General features: G+C 36.5%; 1 protein-coding gene across 1 annotated transcript in view; it reads left to right on the top strand.

Moving 5' to 3' along the window:
- Positions 1-23412, top strand: part of LOC124166815 (alpha-tocopherol transfer protein-like) — a 33420-nt gene extending 10008 nt beyond the window's left edge. Inside the window, exons 2-7 of the mRNA XM_046544508.1 lie at positions 10682-10841; positions 11767-11923; positions 13093-13348; positions 20664-20774; positions 21436-21544; positions 22823-23412. Of these exons, the coding sequence (XP_046400464.1) occupies positions 10715-10841; positions 11767-11923; positions 13093-13348; positions 20664-20774; positions 21436-21544; positions 22823-22977 (915 nt within the window). The 5' untranslated portion in view covers positions 10682-10714 and the 3' untranslated portion in view covers positions 22978-23412. The remainder of the gene's footprint in view (positions 1-10681; positions 10842-11766; positions 11924-13092; positions 13349-20663; positions 20775-21435; positions 21545-22822) is intronic.
- Positions 23413-24348: the final 936 nt, after the last annotated feature.

The raw sequence follows: 24348 nt of genomic DNA, 5'->3' as shown, positions 1-24348 counted from the left end.
TCACCGCAAATTATTCTCGGCATTCCGGGTGAAAAATTAAATAACCAACTAGAGAAACTCTGAAATTCAATGTCTCGTTTTATATGTGCGTTAGTATAGAATGAGTTATCTTTTTGATAGAGGCGTTGCCAGGATTGTATAGCAGAAAAGTTGTCAGTAAGTGAGTACGCCCATGGCTTATAGTACAAGTTGTTTTGGGCGTGCGAAAATTCTCCTAGGTCGGACGCCACCCGACCTGGCACCGCATGGCGACGGCACCGCTTCCCGAACTCTTCTATTATGATTGTAGTCTACTTCTTGGAGTATATTAGTTCTGTATTTGTCATTATTAAAATCAAAGTGATATACCAAAATTGCGGAAATTCCATTATTATGGCATGAATGAAAAAAATATAGCCATTTGAAAAATGTAAATATCATGTTTTTGAATAATTTAGACTGCAGAAATATGAAACAAACAGCAATTTACCAGTAATTACCAGCAATTCGCGGCCTTAATTCCAGTTTTGCGAGTTTCGATCTCTTCAGTTAAATTTATGGTACATTTCCTTAATGTTTTGTTATTTTTGCACTCCTAATGATTGTGAGATATGATTGCAATCTTTTACTTTGTAGTATAACCAATTGTCATATTACTTTTATTCAAGCCTAGGTTGAGGAAAAATAAATTTGAAATTCACTGTGTGTTTGATTAAAACAAAAGGAAACCAAAACTCCAAGATATAGTCTAATGATATAAGTAAAGGAAATGGTGTGTAAAGTATCATCACATTAATTGAAAAAAAATTAAGCACGCGTGATAATTCCGCGCATTCCTATTTCCTAGCAAAAAAAATCTTTTGTGTTTCGTTAACTTGGTGAAACGAAAAGGATAGGAAAATATATTATCAAAATAACGTATACATTTGATTTTCAATAGTTAATCATATCGATATCTTCTATGTATTTGTCCCGTACCCTTTCACAAGTGATTTAGACAACTTCCAGCGGTCTCAATCATCTCTTAGAAAGTCATCGTTTGATCGGATGAGGTGTGTCACTATTATACAGCAAACGAGGTTCGAAGAAATTGAAGCGTTCAAATGGAAGCACATATAAGAAGGTATCCATTAATTACGTGCGGCGTATAGGAAGGGGGGGGGGGGGGTGACGCCTATCTTTACCTTGTCTCACATGGGGAAAGAGAGGGTCTTAGCAAGTATCATGTATTTTTTTTTGCGCAAGAAAATTAGAAAAGAAACAGTGTAAAATGTAATTCTAGACTTCGATAACAGTCATTTTAAATACTAGTCTTAACTATTCTTAAATAAAAATATTTAAAATATGTTTTAATAAATCCAATGCAATGAACCATATTTTAATGTATTTCCACTGAAAATACGCATTTTTAACAATCTCACGTGAGACGTAATTAATGTACACCCACTTACTATTCTGAGGCGAGAGAGTTTTCCCTTTTTCCCATAAATATTTCTGTGCAATCTTGGGGATTGGTCAATCTCTCACGAAATGGCTATTTTCCGGAAATTTTGATGTGTTTTGAGATTCATGTTAATTACCATGTACATTAATGGATTAAGATGGCCTGGTCATCTAAATACGACTCGGAAGCCTAATGGTATGTGGGAGCTCATTTTTCCTCGCTATTTTAATTTTGATCTTAATTTACGAAATACCCGATATGCACTTCGGAAACTAAACTATTTTTATAACCTGGGAAATTTTTAAGAAATATTTGTCCATTTTTATTAAACTGTAACAATTATAGGCTTAGATTTATGGGATTCTTTTTATTTAATTGGCATTCATTTAGCATTTTTTTTCATTTTTTTTCTGCATTATTCTGTACTATTTTATATTATTTTCTGCATTCCTTGATTTATTACTTCAGACTTTGTATCGGCCATGACAATGATATTTAGCTTACCATTCGCAATATCATTGAGCATTTTATTAGTTTTCCATTGGAAAGGTAAACATCATTTCTTCCTACACATTACTCGAATACCAAGGTCTGAGGAACTATTAACCAGCTGATCGATTGCTGGTCGCCAACGGAGATGAAAATGCATCTAACCTTGATTTCACATTCGCTCAGGCGATAGTAATGACGGTAATCTCGTGGATTGCTCGAGATTGCAACCAGGTTAGGCTGCATCTTAATCACTTGATGTACAGCAGTCGATAATTCTTCAGTTGTTATCATCTTTCACCTTGACCTCACCCTTTGGTATGTAGTGTTAAAATGTGGAAATCCAGTTGCAAAAAAATTGATGGCTCAAACGTATTTAAAACTCGACTCATAGCAGCAGGTATGTTGACAACGAGTAGTTAAGAACAAACAAAAAACTCATTTATCTTTCAAAAAAAATTAAACACGAAAACACCACCGGCCACTGCTCAAATAGAAGAGCAAAAGCAAAACAAAAAAATATGGCAAAAATTTGATGAATGACACAATAAAAAAGTACAATATTTGCTCATTTCAACACGTAGGCCACACGTAGGCTTACAGACACACGCGTGTGGCTTAGTTTGAGGTGAGCTATACCCTCACCTATAGGTATCAGCCTTCGAGTTGAATCATTGAAGTGATGAATTCTTTAAGAGTCGTGGTGCTAACCGTTTGGTTGACACCTGTAGCCAAATAATTCACCTCATCTTGGACACATGGATTCGTGATATGTACCTTCTAGCTGAAGGATGTATCTCAGAAATGAAGAGATACGTGAACAATCATTTCAGAATCTCATCCTGATAACAGTCTCGTCGCAAAAAAACGGTTGATTCATCAGTAACCGTTCCTAAGTGAATCAAACTAGCACTAAAAAAATCACAAGCTTGTGAATATCTTTAGATATAAAATTTTGACTACGGACATCTTGGATCGTCACTTTATGCGAGGACTTTCGTACTGGATTAATGATTTCACATCTTCAAATATCCGTATCAATTTGTAGCTATCCGTATCCTTTTTATCACATCCTTGCTTGCGCCGGTGGCTTTGAGATATAAAAAGAGCCGTTTCCTATGCCTCAGCTTCTTGGCAATGAATTTCATCTCGGCAGTTGACAGAAAATGAATGATCAGTGTTCGCCATCTTGCTTCCTAAGGGTAGAATTAATTAGATGCTAATAGAGTAATGAAATCTCTAGGTGACCTTAACTCCATTCTCCTCTACTGCCTTGAGAAAAACAAGTCCACTCTTGGCATGGATAAATATGCTAGAGGAGATTCATGTTCTTGAAATATTGTGTGTCAGGGTAATAAGTGATCAATGTGAAGTGCTACTCGTATTTAGCGAAAGCGAAGAAGGTATTAAAGGGCTAAGTGAATTGAAGAAAATATCGAGCATATTGAAATAAAAGGTAGTTTCACTTTTCCACATTTATTTTAATTCGTACCGCGCTTTTTGGCTCATAAAGCCAACATCTGGCAAAAAAAACTTTGATCTTAGGTAATTATAAAGGAGGAGTAAGTTACAATCTTGTGCCAGATGATGACTCTATGAGCCGAAACGCGCCATGCGCATTAAAATAACTGTGGGAAAGTGCAACTACCTTTTATTTCAAAATGTCTAACTTCAACTTTATCACTCCTGAATTGGTTGAATGTACATCGAGCATTTTTTATCGCGCTAGTTTTATTTGCGCCAGCCTCACAGCTAATAAAAAGATGACTATTCACGTTATGATGGCCATTTATTATACTACGTATCTTTCTCGCTCGACCTGGTTTATGTTCAATTTTATCCAGTGGCGTACTTATTGGGGGAATGAGGGGATACATCCCCCTCCCCCCCAAAGCCTCAAGGAAATAAAAAAAATATTTGACACTATTGTCTAGTTTTGACATATGATAACTGCGTCTGCTTAAATTAAAATTTTTAGTCCCAAAATGATGTAAAATGTATTTCCAGGCATGCCATTTTCAAAAACTTTTCCGGGCCCCGGTTACCTGGGGGGGTCGTTACTCAGATCTTCCCCCCCAAAGCATATTTCTGGTTACTGCTTTTATGTGACGAATTACTTGGTTATAACTTAAAATATCATATAAAATCAACGGTTTGAGACGAGACATGGTAGAAAATTCCGATTTAAATGAAATACATAGAGGATGTAGTATATGTTTACTTAAATGTTTTCAAGTACAACAAGTTTCGACGCATGCATGCGTCATCTTCTGGTACCTACTCCACATGGTTCCTGGTTGTGGGAGTTTTTATACCAAGTGTTTTGTTAGTTGTAATACCTGGTTTTTATAATCTGTATATACACCAGGTATAAAAACCTCGTACAACATGGCAGTGGCGCAGCGAGGGGGGTTTTTGAGGGAAACCCCCCCCCCTCAGAGCTCAGAGAAATTTTTAAGTTAAATACATTTTACTTAATGATTAGTATTACTTATAGAATTGTGTTAGGATTAATCAAATGTCTCTCACAAAGCGGTAAAACTAGTAATTTTGAACCATTAATCTTAAATTTTCTAGAGGAGGGCCCTCGCAACTCCCACTTACCCTGGCGTGTATGCAAGACCCCAACACCCCAAAGTATTAGTTGCACCTAAACCCCCCCCCCTAGCCTTAATTCTTAGCTGCACCCCTGCAACGCGGAACCATGTGGAGTACTCGAAGATGACATATGAATGCGTCGAAACTTGTTGCACGTGAAAACTCTGAAGTGAACTTACACTATATCCTTTACGTATTTTACTTAAGACATCATCTTGCACTTTTGAGGGTGTATATATATTAACTTATTCAGCCTTGATCCTTATTAACATTTACCTGTATCTATTCCGAAATTTTCACTATGATGGTTCAAGTCTGAAACAAGTAATACTTCACGAAATGAGGTCGGCCTATTGGAAGTGAAGCGTCTTCTTAATTTCAAAGCGTCCTAATTACTTTAAAATTCGTCCGTTTTCTTAGCAGCATGCCAAAGTATGACCTCTTGAGTCATTTGGGAAAGGCACCGAAATCCAACACTCAGTTTTTAAATTCCGAATCCGCGAAGCTTCCAATAATTTTTTTAAGACAGAGAGATAATAAACTCTGGTGTCTCAAAGTCGACGATTTTGTCTCTGAGATAAAAATATCTGCTCCGAATTAAGTATAGGTACACCTGCCGAACGAGATGCGTGCCCTTGGAGGTGTTATCCGGCCAGAGCACAAGTCCTCCGTAATCTGATCTAGTGAGAGGATATGCCGATGCCGACCTCCAACACCAAGAGGGCCTTGAGAAAGTTCGACAGCCTTCGCCATTAGTTTATTATTTCATTGCTTCCCGATACTAAACCGCAAAAGTTGGAAGTGGAACCGTCCAAAATACCTCATTATCACCATTGCTCTTTTCGAGGAAAATGTGGAGCACGGGTGCTTTTTTCTTAATTTTTTGAGTACCTACATAATATAAAACCCACTTACGATCACTGACTGACTGATTCATACATATGATTTGGGTCAACGAGACGAGATACGACAAAAAGTCATAGAATTATCTAAAATCGTCTGATTCCGTAGAAAAAAAATGTAGAAACACTATTTTCTATGTATTAAAGTGTTGTAAACTGTCTCTATGCCTCTACTTTTCGGGGGCATTCGAAAGACGAAAAATCTATTTTTCAAAATTGTCACTTTTAGAATCTAGACCGCGTAATACGTCGAAATTTTTTTTTGCTAAATTGCACTATTATACCATATCGTAAACTATTATCTCAACGCACGAAGATACGGTATTGCGTCATAGGGTGCAACAAAAATTGTAAGAACTGGCAGTGAGGTCGGAAAAGGCCGCAAATCGATAGCTTTAACTCTAAACCAGTGATTCTCAAAGGTGAATTACTCGTTAAGTATTTAAGCTATCGTTTTGATTACGTCAGAGTTCACAGAATAGGCTCCGAGCAGCATCTGCCGGTTTCTCAAGTTTGAAAATTGTGTATTAGTGTTTTCTTGGAATTAAAGTTATGAGATAATTCTGATGATGGTCTACTTAATTACACTGAAATTTCAAGGTGATAGCGGAAGGCTTATGAAAGTAATGCACCAGAAAAAAATCAACTTATTGTGCGGGAATTAGGCCCTTTAAAGATTACATCTACCCAAAACATCGAAAGGGCCTCCCCCCGTGTGGTTGAATCTCTTGATCTCTGCAAGAGATGCTACAATATGGAACGATTTATTTTATTTCATGGAAAATTTCCACGTACAGCAATATTGCTAATTTACAGCGATAACAATACACCCAATAACAAGCAAATACATGAAAAATGACGAGAATCAAATACATGAAATATAACGAGAATCAACTACGTATTAGTATGGTAAGATATTTGGAAGAGGCGACCGACGGCTAAGGTCATTGAATCCATGAGGGAAGGGTATGGAATGAAGCAAAAACCGGTGTCGGCATTAGCTTGCTCTTAACGAAAGGCGCCAGGGGACCACGGCTAAACATCCCATCCGACGGACGGAGTGTTGCGCTTGAAATGTCCTCCACTCACCATTCAAGCAGGGATCGGGCCATCGCGACGGATAACCATAATAACAGATTATATACTTCTTTATTCCGTAGGAATCCACCTTTAACTTCACCATCTACTTCATTTGGAAGATTTTCTGATAAAATTGAAGACGACCATTCTTATGTAAATTTGCTCATGTTTGAGCCTCTGTTTCTTAGTAACGGGAAAAAATCATGTCAATTCCATAAAATTTAATAATCTTCGAGTTAGCATGCGAACTTTAAAATGTATAACTCAAAAAAGGCATTTTGCAATTTTGTCCAGCTTTTTCCGATTTCCGCCCACTGTTCGTCGCTGAAAGTTCTCTGCCACCGCCGGGATTTCAACCCGAGCCCACGGGGTAGTGAGCCAACGCTCTAGCCACCACACAAACCCGATCTCCCAATACATATATCTAATATAACGAGAATCAATTGCATAAAAATACCGAAAACTAGTACATGAAAGTAAAGAGAATTGGAGGCCAAAGAACGGAACGATTTTCACACCTCAATTAATTTGAAGTTATTCAGTGCTTTCCGTCTTGTATCTAATTTCTTTTGATCGTTTTGATCGATGATCGACAGAGGAAAGAAATTCACTTTCATTTTCCTTGCGTAGGAAACTACTCAATTAGCTGCGTAAAAACATGCGCGTCACGGTTAGCACTCGCTTGCTTGCACCGCTCACTGCGGGATGTGGGTGTAAATCAGTCGGCAGATATGCGCTAGAGGCATTCTAAAAGAAATGTGTTGTTTACTTCCATTGCGCTTACAAGGGTAGTGATAATGGATTCTTTAAAAATACTAGTTCTGTTTCACTTTCGAATTGCGAATGGAAATTGCCGTAGGTTTCTGTTTTACTACTCTTGGGCAGCCTTCTATTTGCAATTAGTTAATGTTCGTTTTATTATTTTTTGGGAAAGTAAATGCTCTAACCCTGATGACGAACAATTTTTTTTGCCTTGAAAATCTTAAACTCGGCGAAGGTGTTTGGTCGCATTTCTTCGTTACCTGAGGTAATTCCTCTAAATCTATAAAATGAGGTATGATAGACTTTTTAGCGACTCGGTATTTTGCTCAATTCTTTTAAAAAGAATAGTGATAGTGGTTGAATGGGTCATTATCAACCTATTAATGGTTATTCATCAAAGTCGTTGTTAGGAAGAAAAATCTGGGGTTGATTTATTTTGAGATCGGGCACTACAAGACACTCGAACATGTCGATGAGGGGTTTTAAACCCCTTGACCCCTCAGCTCACTACGGGCTTCGTTCTCCTGTGACAACAGCGGATCAGTTTCATTGCAGTACTCTGACTGCCCGCTAAAAATTGGTTATTTTTTTTAAATAATCGAAACAATACATTTTGTATACTACAATAAAGCAATTAGTTACGCAACGTGATAACACTAGTGTAAAGCGACGCTCCCTTTTCTTTAGGCAACACTTATCAGATTACGGATATTATAGAAAAACGTGCTGGGAAAAAAGCATATAACGAGAAGTGAGGGAATTTTACGTAAGTAATGCTGCTTTAATATCACGTAAATGTCGCTGAGTTTGGAATATGATCAGGAATATTTCTTAACGCAATGCATCGTTTACAACGAGGCGTATAGATTTTAAAAGAAGCGCGAGAAACACACATTGAATTTGTGGGACACCATCAAGGATTTTACGCTCATCAAATGGGGAGTGTTCACTTACTAAGACGCTTGGAAGTCTCATGTGATCAGCTTTTCAGAATTGGTGTATGTAAGCAAACTGCCTTTTTAGGATAAAATCCATGACCTGTGAAGTGACTAATTACTATGTCACTAGATATTCATGAATAATGCAATATCAGTAAGGGTTTTAGTAACTTAACAATATTTAACAAGAAATATATAAATGTTTAATTACTGTTTATGTATTTCTTCCGGGTTTCCTTCCGCGTCAGCTTGTTTTTAGACAACAGTTTGTAGACAGCAAAAGACGCTGGCAGGATAGCCAGCGAAACTGTTGTCTACAAACAAGCTGACGCGGAAGGAAACCCGGAAGAAATGCAGAGATCAAACCATCGCCGCGGAAACCTACGTTCTAATACTGTTTATGTATTTTTAAAATAAAATTTGGCTCCCTACGTATATTAACAAGCGATTCAATGACACGGAGAAATGAATTGAAATGATCGCTTTCGCAAACACTTCTAGATAAAGCTGATAAAGATTTCCACCGCAATCATCAGATAATATAAGATAATTATGGAATTTTCAGGTATTGCGTCCACTTGCGTTTGCTTGGCTTTAGCTGCTTCTCAATAAATTTACCCTTGGCGTCTCAAAGCTAACCCTTTCTTTCTAATGAGAATCGAACACAGAAATTAGATCTCGTTCATTCAACAGTGCCATTCAACTTGAATCACATTTGACTCTATATCTGCCACGCATAGCCGTGGAAAACTTTTGGAAAACATTTTGCGGGTCCATAGCGAGAGCTATAGTATCACGAAAATTCACTTCAAGTAATTGATGACATATCTGTGAACATAGCAATGGAATTTATACGTGGAAATGAAATTTCAAGACTAAAGATAGATGATCATGTCACTTTTTTGGTATAAAATGTATTAATGGCTAATTTTATTATTACTTACTAGTAGGCCACCTGGGCTTTGCCCGGGAAGGATAGTACTCAGAGAAGTGGGAAAAAATTGAAGTAAGACGGCGAGCGGAAGACGCTGAACAGTAAACAACGGATTCGACGATTTCCATGTAGCGTGCACAGTGATACCTCCACTGCACAAACGCTCAACAATGGCCCACCATACCCTGTTCCACAACATTGATATATGATTACGTGCGTAGACCAAAATTGTCGGTTGAACACGCATACCCCAGCCAAAACGTTTGCGCCGAGCAGGGGCGCAGCTAGGAATTAAGGTTAAGGAGTTTTAGGCGCAACTAATACTGGGGTGTCTGGGGGTTTTGCATACTCGCCAGGGTAAGCGGGAGGTTGTGGAGGAGGCACTCCTTCAGAAAAATTTGACGATAAATAGTTCAAAATGGTGAGCTTTACGGCTTTCGGAGGGATATTTTATTGATATTTACACTATTCTGTAAGTAATATTAATCCAATTAAGTAAAATGGATTAAACTTAAAAACGTTTCTGAGCTCTGGGGGGGGGGGGTTTATCCCCCAAAACCCCCCTCTCTGCGCCACTGGCACCGAGAACATTAATAGGCGAGAGTAGTCAGGGGCGCAGCCAGGAATTAAGGCTGGAGGGGGTTTAGGTGCAACTAATACCGGGGTGTGTGGAGGTATGGAATACCCACCAGGATATGCGGTAGGTGCGAGATTAATAAATTGCGGAATTTTAAGATAAACGGTTCAAAATGGTGAGTTTTACGGCTTTCTGAGGGATATTTTATTAATCCTTACACTATTCTATTAGTAATATCAATCCAATTAAGTAAAATGGATTAAATTGAAATATTTCTCTGAACTCTGGGGGGTTTAACCCCCAAAACCCCCCCTCGCTGCGCCACTAAGAGTAGTATCCTTTCGAATTTTCCCTTTGAGAGTGTCAAGAGGTATGCCTATCCTCCAGGATTCTCAATCGCAGAAGTTGGTATTAGAGTGTGGCTTAATTATAGAGGGGGGGGTGGGGGGGAAGAGGGAATAGATTCCCCCCAAACCTCAGAGAAATAAAAAAAATATTTAAAAGAATTGTCTAGTTCTGGGATATAATAACTTCATCTGCTTACAGTTAAATTTTAAGTTCCAAAATGACGTAAAATGTATTTCCAGGTATATCAGTTTTCAAAAATTTTCCCGGATTACTTACAAATATCTAAAAGCCACTTGTTGGTGCAAATCAGATGCTAGACACATAATCGTTAGGAGATATTTCATACCACCACGGCATCATAGAAAGTAATGAATCAAATCCCCTCAAAACATCAACCTTACTTGCTCTTGTTAGTAGTCACCTCATTAAGCTGTCATTTTTCTTTGACCCCATTGGTACCTTCTTGTAAGAGAGATTTCACTGTCTTTAGAATGAAATCGTTTTTAGTTTGTGTTGCAGTAATAACTATGGCTTCTGTACTTTGCAAATCACTAAATGTGTGTGACAATTTATCAATATTTTATTTTCATCGTTAACATTGAAGTAATCAGGCATTTTTAATTGTTACAGGACCATAATTGGTGGTTTCCATCATCACTCATAATGTCTGGGGTTGAAATTCAGTCATCTCTATCCAATGGGAATGACAAGAAGGAGGCAAGCCATGATGATGATATACGCCACTTGCGAGATTGGCTGCCTAAGCAACCTCATCTACCTCCTATAACAAGTAAGTGAAATGAAAGATATCTCTTCTTCCCCATAGAATTAATGGATGTATGTTTCTTTGGCTTTCAACCAAGTGATGTTGTCGGTTATTAGGGTGACTGATTCCAATGTATTACTCTGAATCTCCCATATTTTTATCCTATTTTTAATGAGTTCATTCACTTATTTTCTTTTTATGAGTTGCCATTTCATTTTGATTGGATTCACAACAGTAAGATAAATCTTCATGTTACAGAATACATGTTTTTTCGGATTTTGAAATAGAATATTTGAGATAAAAATTGATTTTTTAGAACAATATTAATAATAATAGGCAATAGGAATTAAATCCAATTAATTTATATTGAATACTTTAAGCATATATTTTCCCAAAGGTAAGATAAAAATGATAATTCAACAACAATTGGGAGCCAAAGGTATTAAAAAATACCTATGTATGTATTATGATTCAAGGATATTAATTTGTGGAAAAATTAAAATATCCACAATTCTAAAACCTGGAATCATATTATCATAAATCATCATAAATCTTCCTCAATTATCACAGATTTCAATTTTATTCAAAAATTTACTATTAAAACCAATTGATTTCTTTCAATTCCTTATCTTATGTATTTTTGCCTATTCCATCAAAAATCTATTGGTTTGAGAATATGAAGGGTGAAAATGGAAAATATAAGAGATTATGAAAGGGTGGATGGGGCAAGAGAAGTGATTAGTGGATTATACAATAAACTGCTTTGAGCAACTGAAAATCAAGGCTCTAATTACTCACAAAAAGTGCTACCATTAAAAAAAATGTCAATAGAAGTTTGAAATTCTAATTTTGGAAACTATCACATAGGAGCTAAATCTATCTCTTATTTTTCTCTCTAAAGTGATCTTGTCTTTGTTTCATTGTGCTTTATTTCAATTGACTTTTACAGATGAGCAATTGTCAACTTTTCTCCATGCTTGCTATTACAGTCTTGAGAGAACAAAGAAAACTATTGACCAATACTATACAGTTAGAGCAGCTGTGCCAGAATTATTCTCAGGTTGTAATCCTAAGAAACCGGAGATTCAAAAGGTTTTTGATTCTGTGTAAGTTCTCTTTTTATGTTATTTGTATTACCTTTTTATTATTATTATAGTATTCTACCGATTAAGGTAGGTTTCCATTGAGTGTTCAAGAAGTGATCTGGAAGCCTCCCTTTCCTTCCAGCACTGCCTTCTTTAATTCACTGTAAGGCCTAATCCCTTTCAATCTATCTAAAAATCCTATTCTTTTCCTTCCCCTCCCTCATTTCCCTAACATTCTACCCTCTAACAACTTTTTCAACATCCCCTCCCCGCTAAGCACTAACTCCATCCATACATTCTGTCTCCTCCGTATATCATCTAAAAGCTGCCTCTCCTCGCCAACCATATCCAGGACTTCGTCGTTCCTTTTCCTCTCCATCCATTTCACCCTCTCCATTCTTCTCCATACCCACATCTCGAATGCCTCCAATCTTCTCTCGTCTTCTTTCCTCAGTGTCCATGTTTCCGCACCTACACTCCAAATCAAACTCTTCACTAACCTTTTCTTTCAACTCTTACATAACGATCCTCTCAGAAGCTCCTTCCTGTTCATGAACTCCTCCTTTGCTAGTGCAATTCGCTTTCTGATGTCCTTGCTACTGTGTCCATTTTCCTCTAATGTGCTGCCCAAATAGTTAAAGTGCTCTACCTGTTCAAGTTTTTTCCCACCTACCTTTATCTTGAGTCTCACACTCCTCGCTCGCGATTCTTTACAAAACCGCATTACCTTAGTCTTCTTGTGATTAATCCAACATGCAATCCTTTTATGAATGTGTAATTAAAATCTTGGGTAAATTTTCTAAAATGACTAGCTAGTCAGGATGTGAGAAATGCATCGGACATTACAGTTGAGTGTCATAAAATCCTCGTGATGTTGTTCTTTTAACATTATATAATGCTGGCCACAATATAGTCCTAAATGAATATATGTACATTCTCTCTTCAGCTTCCAAGCCCTATAAGTGCTATCAACACTTTAGTGATCTCCATATAATTTCTCAAAAATTCCTGTGTTGCTTATTTTGACATCATTAAATATTTTGTAAATACAATATTTTCAATGAATTATTTTTTATGTCATTAAACACGAAACATTATCAAGATAACTCTTCATGGCTATACTATTGGCTTGTCTACTAATTATTTTCAATTCCTAAAACTGTTGAATAATTACTAAATTTTGGTTTCAGTAACTTTGTGAGAGTTCCAGAGGTCACACCAAAAGGAGGTTTCCGGATCTATTTTGCCAGCCTACAAAACTTTGAGCCTGCCAATTTTGATTTTGAAAATTCATTAAAGGCATTTATTATGATGACAGATGTTAATCTGATGCATGAAACCCAAGTTCCTGGATATGTGTTGGTTTTGGATGCAACAGGAGTTTGCCTTGGTCACATTCCGAGAATAAGCATCCCAATGCTAAAAAAGTTCCTAATTTATGTGCAGGTAAGTAATCTCTAAAAAGTCTCCAACACCCTATCTAACACATTTTCCTATCTCTGTTCCTTTAGGGCTGCATGAGGGTAGTTGAAAAATTAAAATATGTACATATGTGCATATTAATAAATAGGTACTGGAATTGAGTCATGCATACACCATTCGCTTTTTTCAGTGTTTTATGTAAATCTCCCTCCTACTTTCGTTGACAATCATAATTTACTTCACCTTTTAAAATCTCTACAAATGAAACTCTCAGTTCAAAAATATTTTATAAATTATTGAGGGAATAAGTTTTTTTTTTTTGCGGAAGCTTGAAGGAGAAAAATATTTTCAGTAATCCGACTCAGGCTCTAAGTTGGTAATGTAGGTCACGCCCAAACCCTATGACATGAAGAATTAGAGGGAAAACTAATTACACTTGAACTTCAAACATATTCTTTATCACATAATAATGCAATAGACCATTTGAAACCAATCTCATATTTTTTACATATGGTGATGATGTACTAGGCACGTTTTTTAACCCTTTTTCTGGTGGAGTTCTCTCTGTGGCATGAATGCTGGACTGAGCTCAAGAGACTCTTCCATCCCCTCTGTGCTGAGAGTGTAGAAATTACCATTTGTGTTATTTTATCATAGACCTTCAATATACACAGTCAACAGTAGAAATTAACATGAATTTAACAGTAGAATTAACAAGAAAGCTAAATAAATACTTAGTTTGTTTTAAATTTACAAACAGAAAAAACTGCTCAGAGTAGATTTTTAATTTACCGCACATTATGGGGTATTGTATGATGGTAATTATAATTTGGAGAACTGGGTTTGAACCCCATCAAATACAAATGAGGTTTTCAAGGCAGATTTCATTCATAGTGAATATAACTTTGCGTGTTACTCTGTACAATGTTAATTGTTTCATGCAGTGCTTTGGCAAGATCCTGAATAGGCAATCAATTTATCCACCGGAAATCGAGATATTGTTTCACCTTGGGTATCTAATTTCACCCTATCTTTTGATTTGTAGAAGTGTATTTATTTTTGGTGAAATAAAATTTTATTCTATTCTATGTAAAACTCCAGACTTCAAATAAAACTCATTACTGAAACATTAGTTACAGTCATCGTCGAATGTTCTTCATTATCTTCACAGTACGAAGGGTCTCGGGGATATAGTCCAGGAAATGAAGCATTTTGGCTCGCAATTTTTTCAAACTGAATCGATTTTCTTGAAATTTTCACAATAAGTAGGGAATATACCATGAATCAAAATCTATATCATGCCGACGGGCGCTTTTACCCTGGGGGTGGTTTCCACCCCATCTCGGGGGTGGAAAATATTAATTATATTTTGACTACAAGAATCGATAGAAAACTAAATTTTAAGAATAAAATGTTCTCTCCATTTTTTGCGTAAAATTAATATTTTTCCAGTTATTTGCGATTGAAAGTAACAGTTTTTTGACGAAAAAATCAACGATTTTTATCGATTATAGGCAAATAACTTGAAAAGTATTAATTTTATTAGAAAATTGTGAATTACAAAACTGTAGCTTGTAAAAAATTAAATAAAAATCTTATTTTATATTTCCTTTATGACCAATTCGGACCGAGCTACAACTTGTTGATGGTTATCTATTGTTTATCATACGCTAAATTTTAAAGATTCAATACCAAATAGCGGGAAAAATGTAATTTTCGAGGAAAAGTATGTGATCTGTTTAAAAGTGTTTTTAAAAAACTTTCTTATAATGAGAAAAAATATTTTTTATCATGAAATTTGAGCGAGTTTTGATTAAAAATAAGATCAGTCCCTACTTTTTTGTACGAAAAAATCAGTGAAAACAACTCCTTATTACCACAATAGACAAAATTGATCAATGCCCTTCAGTATTTCTCTTTATTTAAGTATTGTTAATTGATCCTAGAAGTTTTTTTAATTTATAACTCTAAATTTTGAAAAAATTGGAGGAAAAAGTGAAAAGTCATTTTCTACAATTTCGTTAAAAATGCTCTTTTTTTCAAAATAACTCCAAAAAAACTGGAGATATGAAAAACATGCAAGAGTAATAAATTGTAACTTCTTTACTTTCAAATATTTTGGTGCGTTTTAATTTTCCATACAATAAATATTTGGTGAGATATTGATAATTATAACCTCCATTTCCAAGGGAGCTCCACCTTATTTAAACCCTTAAATCCCTCCCCTTTAAGAATAAATGACTCGAAAAAAATATAATTCACATGACCTTGTAGTCAGTAAAAACCCTAAAAAATACAATTTAAATGAACTTTCTATCATAAAAAATAAAGGAGCTATGTTTGAAATACCAATCAAATTTATTTTCGAAAAATTCGAAATCCACAATTCAGAGCATAATATTCCTCATAATCAGCATATACTTTGTGTACTTCACGTTAGAAGCTAACGATACACTCAAATTTGCTACAAAATAAACACACATACCCATAAGATTTATATATACATACACATATGTGAGTATGTGTGCTCTCGCTTACAGTGACCTGTGAGCATGCATGTGGTGGGAAGACTGGAAGCCATACAGTCTCCGTTTGATTGTGTTTCATGTAATGTCTACATAAATGTACATTTATTTGTTTATGTTACCATGACGAAGTTTGTTCTGTTTATCCTATTGTTATATCTTTTCTGTGCTGTGATTAAAATCATGAGAGAAAAAAGTGAATACATAATAAAAGGAGTTAGAAAGTGAATAAGAAGATACAATGTGATAAATAATTTTTATTTTTAGGGTAAATATTTTTTTTTTACATTAACCCCCAATAAGGGTATTATTATGGGTTGAAACGCCTTAAATTATTTTCCAAACAAAAAAAATAATTATACAAATAATTTAAACTAAATTTTACCCGTATTTAGCTTTAAAATATAATTTTTTAAGTTTTAGCTTTTAGGGGTAGTTTTCACCCCTAAAAAATAAAAGGCGCCCTTCGGCATAATATAGATTTTGAAGAAGGGGGTATGATTAGTCTAATCTCAAATATTTATGCAAATCGATTCGGTTTGAAAAAAAAATTTTAAAGGAGGTATGATTAGTATAATCACAAATTTTTATGGAGATCGATTCAGTTTGAAAATTCTTTTTTACATTAACCCCCAATAAGGGTTGATTATTATGGGTTGAAACACCTTAAAATTATTTTCCAAACACAAAAAAATAATTATACATATAATTTAAACTAAATTTGACACGTATTTAGCTTTAAAAAATATTTTTTTAAGTTCCAGGTTTTAGGGGTAGTTTTCACCCCTAAAAAATAAAAAGCGCCCTTCGGCATAATATAGATTTTAAAGTAGGGGGTATAATTAGTCTAATCCCAAATTTTGGTGCAAATCGATTCAGTTTGAAAAAATTGCGAGGTTTTTCACTTTTATGAGCTTCATTTCCTGGACTAATAATCACACACTCTAAGCACCCACCTTTTTCGACCCTTCCTAGTGGGGACTCTGAGGGTAGTTGGGCTCCCTCCTTTCAGGGTTTATAACCCTACCAGTGGCATTGGTTCGCAGTCAACTCATGCTTTGTTTATATGAATTAGGTATATGGATAACTGTTGCTTGCACGTAAATGCAGACTTCAAATTGAATTTCTCATTTTATTTCGAGAATTGTCAAATTTTGAATGAAGCTCTACCATCATAATATTAACGGATTTAATGCACCAACAATTTCCATGTTGATGTTTTTAATGAAATGTGATGTGGCGTTACATCTTTAAATCTTCCAGATTCTGAACGTAAGCCCCAGACACAGGGAACTCCGATCGTCTGTCACTAGCTGGTTGAGCGAAAGACTCCACAAACAAGAATAATCAGCACTCAAAGAAACAATTGTCACAAAATTACGAGTCATTTTCAATCAATGTCTATTAGAAATAGAAATATTCAAAATCAGAATTATTACAGAAAACAACGATGATAACAAAAAATCTCATAGGAAACATTACCTAAGACTAAGTACAAGCTGTATGATTTTTAAGAAATCAGCCCCTGTCAGCCGAACAATCTGTCCACCGCCAGCGCTGTAGCAAGAGTGAGCTGGCCGACCTCCGAACCTGTCAGCATAGAGGGGAGGGAATTTGCAAAGGAGTGGAGGGGTAATAGGGCAATGTTTACGTTAGCTGCATCAGTGTAAATCTCCTGGTAGGCACCCCTATTGACTGGCACCACTGCAAAACGTCCCTCATCCAAGCTGGGGTTGGGGGAGAACCACGTACCGCCGGGTTTTCTCTCCTCTATCTTCTGGGTTGGAGACATAACCAAGTGGGGTGATAGCTGGTAGAGGCAAGTCATTGGAATTCAAGGAGGGGAAGGACATAGTGGGATGAGGTGTTGGAGGGAGAGAGAATTGTGATAGGACGAGTGGAGTACTTCTCACTCCAAACTGCATTCTTATGCCTCAGCACCCACTTCCCCTTGATTGCCTAGGAGTAGGTATTCCTCCGCCACTCTACCTATATAAGTCTTGATCTCCAGGTATGGCTGGTTCAGTTGGCTGGTTCGGTTGGCTGATTTGGTTGGCTGGTTCGGTTGGCTGATTCGGTTGGCAGATTTCAGAGGGCAGAGTTCAGAGACAAGATTTCCGAGACTTAGAGTCTCCGAGCCTTTGAGTCGAAGGGCCTTTGTGTGAAAATCCTTTGCGCAAAAACCATAGCGTGAAAAGTCCTTAGTGGGAGAAGTTCTGCGGATAAGTTCGGAGGAATTTCTGGGGGGTACCAGAAATTGTAGGGGAGGGAGTACACTAAAAAATGCCACAGAGATATAAGGTAATATGTATGGTAGAATTTCATTTTAAAATTGTAAACGCTGCTCATAAGACAAAGAACCAATTATTTATTAGTTTATATATTTTGAGAAAGGAACAAATATTTATTTTGCAAAATGACTGAATGAATAATTGTATACCACAAAGAGGGGTTATATGAGATGAGGGGTCTGGGTACCTTCTCCTGGATTCCAAGGGTACGCCCTTAGTCCTGCTGATTTGGGTCCCAAAACTAAAGGCCGTATCACACTAGCGACTGCGGCCGGCGCTGCGGCTGCGACCGCGACTGCGACTGGCCCGTCGACCAATCAGAGCGAGGCAGTCGACGCTGCGACTGCGACTCCGAAGAATAGCCGACCGGCTATTCTTTTGAGTCGCAGTCGCAGTTGCAGCCAATCAGAGAGCTCCATTTCAATCTCGCGCGCTTGCGGCAGACGTGTTTGTTTGTTTTGGTTACCGTAGCGAGGGAAGTTCAAGAAGGTTATAAGATAACGCTGAGATAATTTCGGATTTTTAAAGTGAAGATGGAAGCCCAGTATATTGGATATTGCACCCGAGTACATAGGTGAATGAAAATGAAGTACGTTTTAACATATATTAGGAACATTTTCAACAATTGCTGCTCTCTATCTATTCTTTGGGCATTCGTAAACAAACATGCCACAAGCAGAAACGTTCATACATGCGCATGCGCGATCGTGGCGTCGGCCGCAATGTGTGATGGGGTGCAGTCGCAGCCGCAGCCGAAATCGCGGTCGCAGCGGCGGTCGCAGTCGCTAGTGTGATACAGTCTTAAGACTTCACAAGCCCGCGACTGCCATTAAAGGGGAAGAGCAAGGAAATGTATATTTTTGGCATTCGTTCGCCTGCGTAGGAAAATCTCCGACGGCTTTCGTTTCCCGGGTCAAGAACAAACTTTTTGTGACAATTTTATTTTTACATAAAAGCCCACACTTTAAACTACTTTCCACACAATTTCAGTTAATATCAATGCTTTTATCATATCGAACAACAAGCTTTTGTATACCGTCGTCATAGGCAATTGCCACCAGAGTTGACGGCCACTGCAAAACTGTTGTTTTTAAACTCTCTTGGGCGATGATGAATGATTGCCACCATTCCATGGATTGCTGTTTTGATGCAGTTGTAATATAGGCTATCAGTATTTCATTTCCTGCAACAATTTGGCTTAAAAAATCCTGACCTTCAGCATCATAATGTTGAAGGAATGTCAAGACATACAGGGCAATGCTCGTCTAAATGCAACCAATTGAACTCAAGATCTCATCGCATCATGTGGTTGGGAACAATTTGTTCATCCTCCATACAGTCCCAACCTAGCGAAAAATGACTGCCACAATTTTTTCTGAAAAAAAATCCAAGAGGTCAGCGCCATGATAACCATGAAAACGTAAAAACGACAGTTTTGCTGTGTTGTCAACTCTGGCGGCAATTTTCTATGATGACGGAATACAAAAAGCTTGTTTTTCAATATGATACGTGTCTTAATATCTAAGTAAATATAATTGTCACAAAAAGTTTACTGTTTTTTTTAACCAACAAAACGGTACTTAGGTACTTAAAAAACAGACCTCATAATTTTAATACATACAGTTTTTATTCCATTTAATTGCAGTAATGGAAATTTAAAAAAAAACACTGTGTATTAAAAAATCTTTTTGAAATCCTTTCAAGTCGTTTTCTGGCTGCTCTATTGATCTGTAATGCCTAGTTCCTCGGTTTGAGTTCAACTTTCCTCATTAAAAAATCCAAACATTTCAAAATATTTATTTTTTACTCACCTAATCCCCCTATGTCATTACCTCTACATGAATGGTAAGCCTTAACTTTCTCTCCTTGAAATATGGTGAGGAGTAATCATAGTTTAAAGATATTTTTTAATTGAATGTTTCATATATTGAGACAACATCACAAATCAAAGTAGGTGGAAGGACTAGAGAAAAAATTTTATGCATTGACATCAGCAAGGGGTGATAAAATTAAATTACTGAAATTGATGACCTAGTTAATACAGGAGTCAGAAATCCATCTGTACCTGAACAATGAACATACATGCGCTCCTGACCTTTTTTCTGACCACTGATAACCAATTATTTACCACCCTAACAATTTTAATTGTGCCTCTTATCATGGGCGTACCCAGCAAGGGTCATGTTGATTTTATTCACCTTTTCCATGCTTAAATCTTACCTACAACTTGAACAACCATGGCTTGCCCCCCACCCCCTTGTTTTGATCCTGGGTACGCCCTTCATGCCTCTTATCAAATTTTTACTTGTGAATGGCTATTTTTGGATGATTGTTAAAAAGAAATATGTAGGCCTGTTGGTGCCTTATGTTCCTAATTTGCTGAAATTATCCACTAAAAGTGAAATAAATTTCAGAATTTGATTATACACTTTGTAATTGTACCCTAAGAAAGTTTACTTTTTGACTGTTGGCCTTCATGAATTTTAGATGTGTTCTGATGTTATTTCTCTTACATGTAACCAGGAAGCCATGCCTATCCGGCTGAAGCAAATCCACGTTATTAATGCCCAGGCAATAGTGGATAAAATATATGCCATAGCAAAACCTTTTCTCAAGGGTGAAATAATTGAGATAGTAAGTCTTGAATAATTTTAATTATTTTTCTAAAAACTAGTTCTTATTGCACCATATGTACAGTTGAGGACCTCAAACACAGAATCCTGAAACACGGAAAACCAGAAATCCGGAGTGGCTCACGGCTTACTTTGGTACATAAGCATCTATGTAGAGGTGGCGTAGGTGACCAAATGTACACCCTTCACTATGGAAAAGTACGAGTGATGAAACAAGTCATCAGCTTCACTCACCTTGATTATATGACTTAGAGAAATGGAGAATTCGCCTGTCCTACTTTAAATCAAAGAGGAGTTATTAAAAATGGGTAAAATCTTTGGGAAGGCCCTCTAGACCAGAAATCCAGAAAAACCAGTAATCCAGAAACCCTTTGGTCCCAAGCTTTCTGGGTTTGAGGTCCTCAACTGTATTTTCAATTGTAAAATTTGGTTTTCAGCTTTGACCCTTACTTAGAGAGTATTTGTAATTTATTACCAGTAAAATTCCATGTTTCATCAGAATCAATAAGAAGATGTGTGGAAAATCATTCAAATATCTTTCAAAGTGGCCTTGGTCGCCCTTGTCGTATCATGAGGAATGGTTTTGAGACCATGTCCGCACTCTTAATTTATTTTAAAGAACTACCAAGTAACAGGCATTTGAACTCTGCTCCTTATTCCAGATCCAGTTCCATAAGCCAGGAAACATGGACACATTTTATGATTGTGTGTCTAAGGATATCTTGCCAAAAGAGTTGGGAGGAAAGTCTAAGACTATTGAGACCCTCCACAGTGAGTATTGGTAAAATAAATTTAAGTAGCATAAACCAGGCACCACTTTTTCAACTTGAATATCCAATGAAATATGTATTTTCCAGATATTTTATACAGAGTATAATGTCATTATTTCACTGTAATGCAAGTCAGTCCCTTAGCATCTGGAAATCTGTATTTTGCATAATATGTACAGGAAGCCTTTTATAAAAAAATGTCAACTGATATATGTATAAGCTGTTGCCACTGTCTAGGTCATTACTTTTAGTTTTCAATTAATTTTGATATACCGGTGATTTTGCTGATGGATATGACAAATTCACTTACTAGGGCCACTCATAGGGGCAATGTTTGGTGTAATTTGTGCCGTAGAAAACAAATTGGGGAGATAAAAGATTTGGGAGACTTTAAAACTGCATATTACATATATACCAGTTGAAGAATTACGCATGTGTTAAAAGAGTAAATAGCTAATAAGAGAATTGAGTGGAGAGCTGCATCAAACCAATTTCCAGATTGATGATTGCTGATGATATGTATGTACCTATTCCATGAGGAGAGGTCGATTGTTGCATAGGGGGGAATATGCATCAGCATTGGCTACACCTAGCACTTTGAGGTGGAGGATATGAAAGCAAATGAAACATGAAACTGCATTTGAAATTTCATTGACCCTTTTTGCTGTAAGCCCATTTGGGGAGGGATGTTCATGTTAAGATTAATATGTTGCTGAGGGATATTTATCACCACACTAAACAATCAACTCGACATCTTGAATAACCAACAGGAAGTGAAAATTTATTCTTTTCCAACTTTACCCACAATTCAAAATACATGGAAAACAAACAAAAGACACACCAAATAGTTTTGGCAGGATTAACTCAAACAACAAATTAAAAACAACAGTTAAATTGCCTTTAAAGGCTGTTTTCTGGAAATTTGTCAGAGTTTAGATTTTTAGTTATTTTTATTACTTACCATTAGCTTCATTTAATACATTAAATGTCATCCCTATTCTAAATGCATATACATATATTTATGGGCCTTTAATATATTGATGAATTTTGGAGGTTGGATATTAATGTAAATTGTATTGTATTATATTGTTGTAAAAAATTGGGCCAACAAATTAGCCCACACCAGTTTCCATCCAGCAATATACTGACCATTAATGTCAGTATATTAGCCCATTGATAGCAAAACAATAATTTGAATAGCCTCTCATATGATTTATTTAGTTAATTTTCCCCCAAATATGGGAAGGTATCGATTGATATTTATGTACATTTTCCTAAGGTGAAAACAAGAGGAAAGTAGAAGACAGCACAGATTACCTTCAAGCATTGGAAAAGACTGCAAAAGCAGATGAATCAAAGCGACCAGGGCAGCCAAAAGGTCATGGAGAAATATTTGGAATGGAGGGATCATTTAGAAAACTTACCCTAGATTAGGCCAAAAATATTTCCTTGGATATTTATCTCTTTAGAGTTCCATTAGTAAATGGTTCTCATGAAGTAAAATGACATGAGGAAATGCAATCACTTTGCACTATGTGCAAGCACCTTCAAATTTTTGCAAGATTTGGAGGGTATGTGGTTTTTTAATTCTACAGCACTACTTACATGATTCTGTTTGTTCTCCAGTTGTAATATATATGCTGCAAATGTAATGTCACATTACACTTGCACAGGTGTTGTTAGTACCTAAGCAGATAGCCATTTGGTTTGATATACATGGCTATTGCTGGAATGTTATAAATGTTCAGGAAAAAATTCCTACAAGCACATCTGATTGCTCGAAGGAGTTCCTGAAATCTTGGGATTGATTCATCCATGCCAAAAAATCATCTTCTAATAAAATGAAAATGGTGAAAATCTTTAAAATTACCTCCTTGCGTTTTATTGCATTGATGCATGTTGAATTGAAGTAAATTTTGTCATCACCTTTTACCAAATAGTTATTACATTCACTTTTCATTAATTTGTATTACAAGTATTTAATGAGGTGGTGCAGGGGCACAGCGAAGAATTAAGGCTAGGGGGGGTTTTAGGCACAAATAATACCTAGGGGTGTGGGGGAATTGTATATCCGCCAGGGTAAGCAGGAATTACGAGGGCCGTCCTTTAGAAAAATTTGAAGAATAATGGTTCAAAATGGCGAGTTTTACGGCCTTCTGATGGATATTTGATTAATCCTTACACTATTCTGTAAGCAATACTGATCCAAATAAGTAAAATGGATTGAGCTTAAAAAGTTCTCTGAGCTCTGGGGGGGAAAACCCCCAAAATCCCCCCCTCGCTGCACCACTGAGGTGGTCTATTTTCATTCAGTATCAGTGGTATAGCCAGGAATTTTGTGCGAGGGGGAGTCCAAAACCAGGGGGGAAAATTATTGAAAAACAGGGTACTATGTAATGGGTTTTAAACTAATTTTAATACTTTTCATGATCGAAAAACCTCATTTATTAAAGAAATATTTTGTAAATTCATGATTTTTTAATATTTTGTTTTCTTTTACGCAGGAAAGTAATTGTGTTATTATATTAGACCCCCAGGACCCCTGTCCCTGACTATGCCACTGTTCAGCATCTTATGTGATATTGAGAAGGAGCCAGTTTTTCATACCTTATGTCAACTTTTTGTTAACCTTACAAGGGTACTAGCAAAACTCAACCTTATAAGGTGACTATCACTAATCACTATAGTGACATTGCTGGAGACGTATCCGAAGATGCATTACATATGAGATTATTAAGCTCCCTCCCTGAGTGGGACAATTTGCCTTCCTCTTGATTTGAGGCAAAGTGTACAACCCTCATGAAA

The sequence above is a fragment of the Ischnura elegans genome, chromosome 10 (genome assembly GCF_921293095.1).
Source record: "Ischnura elegans chromosome 10, ioIscEleg1.1, whole genome shotgun sequence".
Lineage (NCBI taxonomy): Eukaryota > Metazoa > Arthropoda > Insecta > Odonata > Coenagrionidae > Ischnura > Ischnura elegans.
The sequence above is the reverse complement of the archived record's forward strand: the minus strand, read 5'-3'. Positions and strand labels throughout refer to the sequence as shown.